The following is a 9429-nucleotide window of genomic DNA, read 5'->3' as shown; positions in this document are numbered from 1 at the left end:
GTATGTGTGCATTATATTTAATGTTGACAATGCAGAAAACGTGCCTGGTTTAATTAAATCAGCAAACTTTAAGTAGGTTTTTATTTACCAAAGATTATCTAAAACCACGTGAACCTGAAAAACACTTAGGTTAGTTTCTCTTTTTCTGAGATAACAATTTATATAAGTTTTTTTTTTCTTTTAAGCCAAATCTTCACATAGGTACCAATAGGACAGTTACTTAGGATGAGAGTTCTCTTAAAAAAAAAATACTTTTAGATACAAAAGTCCAAATCTTCAAAGGTATACCTACTTCAGTTTTGACTCAAAACTGATCATCTTTTTATGGTTTAATCATGGACAAAAGAGGCATCCATAAAGAGGGTACAAAAGTCCCACCCCCCCAGATCCAAAGTTTCCTCCAAGGATACCTAAGAAAGTAAAGACCCTCATTGTTAACAGGGCAACAAAGGCTGACACAATTATGACAAACTCTCCTGAGAGCTGGCGCAGTTCATACAAAGAGACACTTCATGTTTCAGAATCCTGGAGAGCTGGCTAACTGCTGGGCACAATCCCAACAGCTTGGGCCCTAGGCTGATAGAAACCAAAGAGCACATTTTCACTGATTACAAAGCCAAGCTCTTATGACTTCAAAGAAGATGAAGGAGAGTCTGATGCAGGACAGGTGAGCCTCAAAACTGGGGATCAAACTGAGAGGGTTCTTGGCTTCACCCAGAAAAGAACTCAAGGGTGAGCCAGTGGTGAGAGAAAGCAGTGTTTATGGTGCCAGTGTGCTCCTTGCAGAGCAGGGCTAACCCATAAGCAGTGTGCCCAGAGTCAGCAGTGTATAAGCAGTTGGCGGCTGTATTTATACCCACTTTTAGTTATATGCTAATTAAGAGGTGGATTATTCAGAACATTCTGGAAAAGGGGCAGAGAGCGTCCAGAACCATATATGGTAACTTCCAGGCCATTGCTATGGCCCATTGCCATGGCATGTGTAAACTGTCACGGCACCCACGGGAATGTCTTTATGCTAATGAGTAGTGAGGGCAACTACAGGTCACTTTCATGGCCATCTGCTTATTTTGGCTGGCTTCTTCACTGCATTCTGTTTCAACCATATCCTTTCAAACCAGATCAGCGGGGTTATGACCAGAAAACAAGCCCTGCCAGCCTCCTACCTCAAATCTAATTAATTATAATTTTCCTCCTTATGACAACCCACACAAAAGACAGAGATAAGAAAAACAAGGACTTCCTAGGAGGCTGTGGATCAATTACCAATGGACACCCAGAAGCAAATTCACAAGACTCACAATTCAAAGAATCAATTTTTTACAATTTTTTTCCTGTCAGTTGAATTTGGGAAGGAAGGAACAAGCAAAAACTTTTACCTTCTTCTTTCAATTGGACACTACGGACAGAAATCCAGGAGAGCTGACCTTGGTAAGAATTCCTACTTTCTTCCATCGTTTATTAGGCCCCTCAGGATCCCATCTGCAGGCTCCAGAGTGAGTCGGAAGGTGCTCAGCCTTTTAGGACAGAAACTGTTGGGACAGAAGAATACTCCTTCACCCTTTTAGGGTCCCAGGAGGGTCCAAGAATTAAATTGACATAACATAGATTAACAGGAGCAAAGCACAACACAAGTTTTACATAGCATAGGAGCCTCATAAAGAAATAAAGACACAAAGAAGCTGTCAAAGTCAGTTAATTCTTTACCAGATATGACAAAGAATTATAAACTGTAAACATGTGATCAGGCAAAGGGTCTTAGGCTAGGGTGGCTAACTGGATAGAGAAGTAGCCAGCATGACAAATGTTAGTTGAACAAGGCTTGTTTGTACAAAATTCGTTCCACTTCAACTTTCTTGTCCTTAATGATAACAACCTTGCTTTTTCTCTAGTGTAGGGAGGACATCTTTCACATGGGAATTTCATCTTTTGCTTTTAAGAAAATGAAGTTCAGACTGATCTGTTTGCACCTGCTGTTTTTCAAGTGCCTTTAACTGAAATAGTCAACCTACCAAAATAGCATATTTTAGCCCCTTCAGGAATGTTGATTTTGTTTATTTTCACGCATTGCTTTTATAATTATAAAAGCTCATTTTATAATTATATAAAAGGAGACCTGGGAACACCAGCCTTCTTCCTTCCACATACAGCAACTGCAGACACAGCAGATAAAACAGAGCCAGAATGCTTTGCTGCCAGCTGGACCTTTGACCCAAACCCCAGTGCGACTGTCTCCAGTGCTCACTCAACTGCAATGCATCAATGAAGGTCACTTTCTGTCCAGATCATAGAGTCTACATGAAAAGAATCAATGCAATCCTATTTTTTTTTTTACTGCTTTCTCTCTCTCAATTCTTGGATTAAAGAAAAACAGCAGACCCTGATGGTGCCCAGCTCAGACCCCCTCTGAAGCCTTTTACCAGCCCTGTGCATCCAGCCCAGCCCCTGTATGCGCTGCTGCTAAGTTTCCCCTGAGCACTGGGGCCTTCCCTGGAGAGCTGGAACAACTTGGCAACTCATTTTCAGCCCTTCCCATCCCCCCTAAGCCACAGCCAGTGACTGACCATTGTGGGAATACAAAAGCCCAGCACGTGTGCCTTGGAGAGGACACACTCTGAGATATCATCTCTGCTACAGCACACCACTTAAGACCAAGATGAGGCTGAGGTGTCACCCAAGATGATACACTCGTTGAGTCTCCTCTCCTCCCCTATTTGTCCCCCACCCCCAACTGCCTCACTGGTACATCTTGGGAGCACTTCCTCAACAAATCCCTTGCATTGAATCCTTGGCTCAGGCTCTGCTTCTAGGAGAATATGACCTACTGGGGACAATAGTAATGGTGAATACAGTGGTGAACCAAACAAAGCAGGCTTTGACTTCATGAAGCTAATGGGGAAGAGTAACTATCATTTCATTGATTAGATGCTTGGCACAGAAGGAGGAGTGAGTACCTATATTCATAGATGAATTCTGTCAGCCAAGGTGGGGGAGTTGCTTCAGCCATCCTCTTTTGTGCTCATTCTAAGTGTGCTGTTTCCAGCATCCCAGCTTCTCAAAGGCACTGTGCTGCTTTCAGACACAGGGCCTATGGAAAGTGTGTCCACATTTATTGGGAGGTGGAGAGCCAACCTTCGCCTTTGTGCCAAGTCTCCTAAGAACAAACATGCAGAGCCTGCTCCCAGATGGACAAAGGTCCAATTCCCTTTGTCTTCCCCTTAGAAGGCAGTCTCCTGAGACTCTGCCTTGAAGAAGTAGGATTGTGTCTGATGTGTTTATGTTTGTGGGGTTTTTATGTGTTTTCTTTTTTATCTTCCCTAGGAAGAAAGAACTGAGCATCGGCAAAAAGCTGAGGATGACAAGCTTAGGGGATGAAAGGCTGCCTTTTCCCCCCACCCTTCTGAGCTTTTCTGACAGCTCCCAGCTGGGAGAAACCAACATGATGAAAAGAAGAAGAATACTGGAGAAGAGAGAGGGTGGGCAGAGCCACAACCTCATCCTCCCAGTGGTTCCTCTTGAGTTTGATTTGACAAGATGCCTTCCCACCCAGGTGACCCCATGGGAACGTGCCAGTACCTCACCCCACGACCTCACAGAGTCCTCACAAAAACTCCAGGGTGCAGATTTTCTTCCCCACTTGGAGATGACAAATTGAAATGCAGGAAGGTTAAAGAGCTTGCCTGAGGTTGCTTAGATAATAAAAGAATATGGATTAGAACCCAGACCTACTCAGCTCAACAACTGAGTCCTTCTTTACTGGATTACACCTATCTCATGGGCATAATTTTATCTACAGTCTCTCTCTATTCCACTGTTTAAGATAAATCCTGTGAGGGTTAAATGAGATCATGCATGTTCTGCACTTAGCCTGGAGGCTGGTGTGAGATAAGCACTCTATAAATGCTACCTAGCATTGTTATTGCCGTTGATGGTGTTGCTCCTGTTTTTGTTATTGTTACTGCTGCTGCTGCTACTGCTCTTGCTATTTTTGCTGCTGTTGCTGCGGATTATGTGGCTGCTGATGTTTTTGCTGTTGTTGATGACAATGTTTTCACTACTGTTCTTATTATTGTTGATACCGCTGTTGTTGCCATTTTGTGGCAGTTGTTGCTGCCGCTGTGCTGCTACTGTTGCTGTGATTATGCTGTTGACATTGTCACTGTGGATGTTGCAATGATGCTGTTGACAGTGTTACTGTGGAGGCTGTGATGATGTTGTTCCTGTGGATGTTGTGGTGATGCTGTTGACATTATTACTGTGGATGTTGTGATGATGCTGTTGATGCTTTACTGTGGATGTTGTGATGGTGGTGTTGACACTGTTACTTTGGATGTTGTGATGATGCTGTTAACACTATTACTGTAGACGTTGTCATGATGCTGTTAACACAGTTGCTGTGGATGTTGTGATGATGTTAATGTTACTGTGGGTACAGTGATGTGCTGTTGACACTATTACTGTGGGTGTCATGTCACGATGAGGCTATTGACACTATTATTACTGGTGTTGTGATGATGCTGTTGATGTTGTTTCTTGACACTGTTATGTCACTGTTGATGTTGTTACTATGGAAGTAGTGATGATGCTCTAGACACTGTTTCTGTAGATGTTGTGATGATGCTGTTGGCATTACTGTGGGTGTTGTGATGATGCTGTTGATGCTTTACTGTGGATGTCATAATGGTGCTGCTGACACTGTTACTGTGGATGTTGTGATGATGTTGTTAACATTGTTACTATGGATGTTGTGATGATGCTGGTAACACTGTTACTGTGGATGTTGTGATGATGCTGGTAACGTTATTACTGTGGATGTTGTGATGATGCTGTTGACACTGTTACTGTGGATGCTGGAATAAGGTTAACGTTACTATGGGTATTGTGATGATGCTGTTGACACTGTTACTGTGGATGTTGTGATGATGTTGTTAACATTGTTACTGTGGGTGTTGTGATGATGCTGTTGATGCTTCACTGTGGATGTCATAATGGTGCTGCTGACACTGTTACTGTGGATGTTGTGATGATGTTATTAACATTGTTACTGTGGATGTTGTGATGATGCTGGTAACGTTATTACTGTGGATGTTGTGATGGTGCTGTTGACACTGTTACTGTGGATGCTGGAATAAGGTTAACGTTACTATGGGTATTGTGATGATGCTGTTGACACTGTTAGTGTGGATGTTGTGATGATGTTGTTAACATTGTTACTGTGGATGTTGTGATGATGCTGGTAACACTTTACTGTGGATGTTGTGATGGTGCTGTTGACACTGTTACTGTGGATGTTGTGATGATGTTGTTAACATTGTTACTGTGGATGTTGTGATGATGCTGGTAACACCTTACCGTGGATGTTGTTGGTGCTGTTGACACTGTTACTGTGGATGCTGTGATCATGTTAATGTTGTTACTATGGGTATTGTGATGATGCTGTTGACACTATTACTGTGGGTGTTGTGATGACGCTGTTGATATTGTTTCTCTGGATCCTGTTATGTTGCTGTTGATGTTGTTACTGTGGAAGTAGTGATGATGCTCTGGTGATGCTCTAGTGATGCTGTTTCTGTAGATGTTGTGATGATGCTGTTGGCATTGTTACTGTGGGTGTTGTGATGATACTGTTGACATTACTATGGGTGTTGTGATGATGCTGTTGATGGTGCTACTGTGCATGTTGTGATGATGCTGTTGGCGTTGTTACTGTTAATGTTCTTACTGATGTGGTTGACAGTGCTATTGTTGCTATTTTTATTCTTGTTGCTGAGATGTTATTCTATTATTGTTGTTGCTGCTGTTGGTACTACTGCTGTGCTGCTATTGTTGATGTGATGTTGATGTTATTGATGTTGAACATTGTTGTTGATGATGTTGGTGTTAATATACCCATCCAGATTCACTATTTTTGTTACACACTTCCAAACCAAATTTAATTTAGGCATAAATTACTAGTCATACAAGGATATATATATAGCTTACCCCTCATGTTTCCACAGAGGCCGAGAATTTCCATTCCACTCTGTGGGAGAGATTTTGAGAGCCATCTGTAGCCTCTGCCTCCTCGCTGAATGGGGCACGCTCCTCTCAGCCACCCCTTTCAGAAATCTATGCTGGTCAATGGTACATGTGACTGGGAGAATGAGTCTACCTCATTCAGGGGGTAAAGTAGGAGGAAACCCATATGGATACCCACCTCAGGTACATGGGTCAATTCAGCCTTTTAGCGTGATATTTGCATCCTCATCTGTCTCACTCCTGTGTCTTAATTGGTTCAAAATTAGGAAATGAAGAAAGAGGTGCTATGTTTACCTCCAAGACACCAACAAAGTCTTCATGATATAATTCAATTGGCTTTTTACCTCCCCAAAGAATCCTTTCCTTATTTCTACAACCCACAGTGGTCTCATCCACCTATGAAGTTTTATAGCAGTTTGTTATTTACTCACATGCCAATAAATATTGTGAAATATGTGAACCTGGCTAGACTGCGAGCTCCTTCAGACTAAGAACATATCTTAAACATCCTCTCACTTACTGTGGTTCTAGACACATAGTACGTGCTCAATAAATGCTTGTAAAGTGAAATACATTGGGAGCTTAATACTTAGGAGTGTTCCTATGTGGCTGAGTTTTTATGCCATCCTACGTTTTTGAATAACAAATATTAATTGGAAATTTGTGTTCCAGAACTTATATATGATGCATGAATGCCCTTGATGATACAGAAATGGGAAGAACTGATTAAGTTCTTTAGGTTTTGGGTTTTTTTTGTTTGTTTATTTTTCACGGAGTCTCACTATTGTCATCCAGGCTGAAGTGCAGTGGTGCGATCTCGGCTCACTGCAACCTCCACCTCCCGGTTCAAGCGATTTTCCTGCCTCAGCCTCCTGAGTAGCTGGGATTACAGGTGCCCACCACCATGCCTGGCTAATTTTTTAACTTTTAGTAGAGACGGGATTTCGCCATGTTGGCCAGGCTGGTCTCAAACTCCCAACCTCAGGTGATCCGCCCTCGGCCTCCCAAAGTGTTGGGATTACAGGTGTGAGCCACTGTGCCTGACCAGTTCTTTAGTTTCTAAGGTCTATCAGTTGATATTAACTTCTTGTCATTACATGCAATTCAATAAAAGCATAAGTCCTTACCTTTAGGGGCACTGGGATGGATGCCAGGCTTCCAAAATTGAGCGTAAAATCCCAAGGGGTTTCAAGGTAGGCCATTCTCCAATGCTTCCTTTTACAACAGACATTGTGCCTGCAGGCTCGAGGGGCCATGGGGCCTAAAGAGGATCCCATGAACCTTTCCACAGAATCGAGGGTGTGGCTTTGTATAATGCTTACCCCTCATCTCTCTAGGATAATTGTTTATTTATTATTGTATCTATTTAAGGAATACAGCATGATGTTCTGAAACACATGGTGAAATGACAACTACAGTCAAACAAATTAACATATCAATCTCCTCACATAGTTACTGTGTCTGTGTGTGTGTGTGTGTGTGTGTGTGTGTGTGTGTGTGGTAAGAACACATAAAATCCAGTCTCTTACCAAATGTTCAGCATACAATACAATATTATGAACCATAGTCCTCCTGCTGTGCATTAGGTTAGACTTATTCATCCTACATGACTGCAGGTTTGTACCCTCTGACCTATAATCTCCAGGATTTTTCAATTCCTGAATTTGCCAGCAAATTTTAGCTGATTGAGGTTACCAGACAGCTGACTACCTCATAAGGTAAATTATTGTTTCTCAAGTATTTTAAGCTTTTTGTAGGTCTGGGTTCAATTCATACTTACCTGGTGAATAAGGTTTCAGTAATTTACAAATAAATATTGTGTTAATAGTATCATCTAACAGGTGCTGAGAACTTGGTATGAGCCACACTCACCTAGCAAGCTACTTACCATGCTGAGCAGTTTCATGGATTTTCTCAGTCCTCATGTCCTGATAGTAAAGACCAGTGCATCTCTAGCCTTCAGCACTCATGGGCACGAATGCATTTAATTCTCACAATAACACTCTGAGGGTGGTTATTACTGTTATTACCCTCCCAACTTTGCAGAGGAGCCTGGAGCATGCAGGGGTTCAGTTATGTGCCCAAGGCCGGGAGCCATTGAGGGAGTGGCGGCCCAGATAACCTGGCTCTGGAGGCTGCACCAGTGAGAAGCAAACTGAGTCCCAAGTTCACTAAGGCATGAAAAGACTTCCCTTGTATTACTCAGGGTGCTCCAGGGAAACAGAACCAATAGAATGTGTATATATGGTCCTCCCTTGGTTTCAGGAGATTGGTTCCAGGACCCATCGCAGATATAATAAAATGGTGTGGTATTTGCATGTAACCTACAGCACATCCTCCTATGTACTTTAAGTCAGGGGTCTCCAACCCCTAGGCCACAAACCCGTCCGGCCTATGGCCTGTTAGGAACCGGACCATACAACAGGAGGTGAGCGAGGTGAGTGGTGGGTGAGTGAAGCTTCATCTGTATTGACAGCTGCTCCCCAGTGCTTGCTCGCATTACTGTCTGAGCTCTGCCTTCTGTCAGATCAGTGGTGGCATTAGATTATCTTAGGAGCACAAACCCTACTGTGAACTGCACATGTGAGGGATCTAGGTTGCGTGCTCCTTTTGAAATTCCAGTGCCTGATGATCTGTCACTGTCTCCCATCGCCTCCAAATGGGACCAACTAGTTGCAGGAAGACAAGCTTGGAGCTCCCACCAATTATACATTATGGTGAGATGTATAATTATTTCATTATATATTACAATGTAATAATAATAGAAATAAAGTACACAATAAATATAATGGTTTGAAACATCCTGAAACTACCCTCCTGCCAGTTCATGGAAAAATTGTCTTCCATGCAACCGGTCCCTGGTGCCAAAAAGGTTGAGGACCACTGCTTTAAGTCATCTCTAGTTTACCTATAATACATAATACAATGTAAATGCTATATAAGTAGTTGTTACATGTATTGTCTGGGGAATCATGACAAGGAAAAAGTCTGTACACAACTGTCATGGGTCTGACTAAATTTTTGATCTGTAGTTGGTTGAATCCACAGATGCGGAACCATGGATACAGAGTGCCACTGGTATATTTATAGAGATTTACTTTAAGGAGGCTGGGAAGTCCAAAATTTGCAGGGCAGGCAGGAAGGCTGGAGATCCAGTGGAGAGTTGAGGCTGCAGCTCCAGCCTAAAGGCCATCTGTGGGCAGAGTCCCACTTGCTCAGGGGAGGTCAGTTTTTTCTGTTGTTCAGACTTTCAACTGATTGGACGAGGCCCACCCACATTATGGAGGGCAACCTGCTCTGCTGAAGTCCACCAACTTAGATGTTAATCTCATCCAAAAACACCCTCACAGAAGCATCCAGAATCATGTTTGACCATATCTCTGGGCACTATGGCCCAGCCAAGTTGACTCA

At 42.8% G+C, this 9429-nt stretch overlaps 1 protein-coding gene across 1 annotated transcript; it reads left to right on the top strand.

Moving 5' to 3' along the window:
* Positions 1-1268: 1268 nt before the first annotated feature.
* On the top strand, positions 1269-2266 carry LOC129034925 (uncharacterized protein encoded by LINC01587). Its single transcript, XM_054484775.1, has 2 exons — positions 1269-1431; positions 2151-2266. Exons 1-2 carry the CDS (start codon positions 1269-1271, stop codon positions 2264-2266), a joined length of 279 nt encoding a protein of 92 aa, XP_054340750.1.
* The last annotated feature ends 7163 nt before the right edge of the window (positions 2267-9429 follow it).

Source organism: Pongo pygmaeus, chromosome 3, assembly GCF_028885625.2.
Source record: "Pongo pygmaeus isolate AG05252 chromosome 3, NHGRI_mPonPyg2-v2.0_pri, whole genome shotgun sequence".
NCBI lineage: Eukaryota > Metazoa > Chordata > Mammalia > Primates > Hominidae > Pongo > Pongo pygmaeus.
The sequence above is the reverse complement of the archived record's forward strand: the minus strand, read 5'-3'. Positions and strand labels throughout refer to the sequence as shown.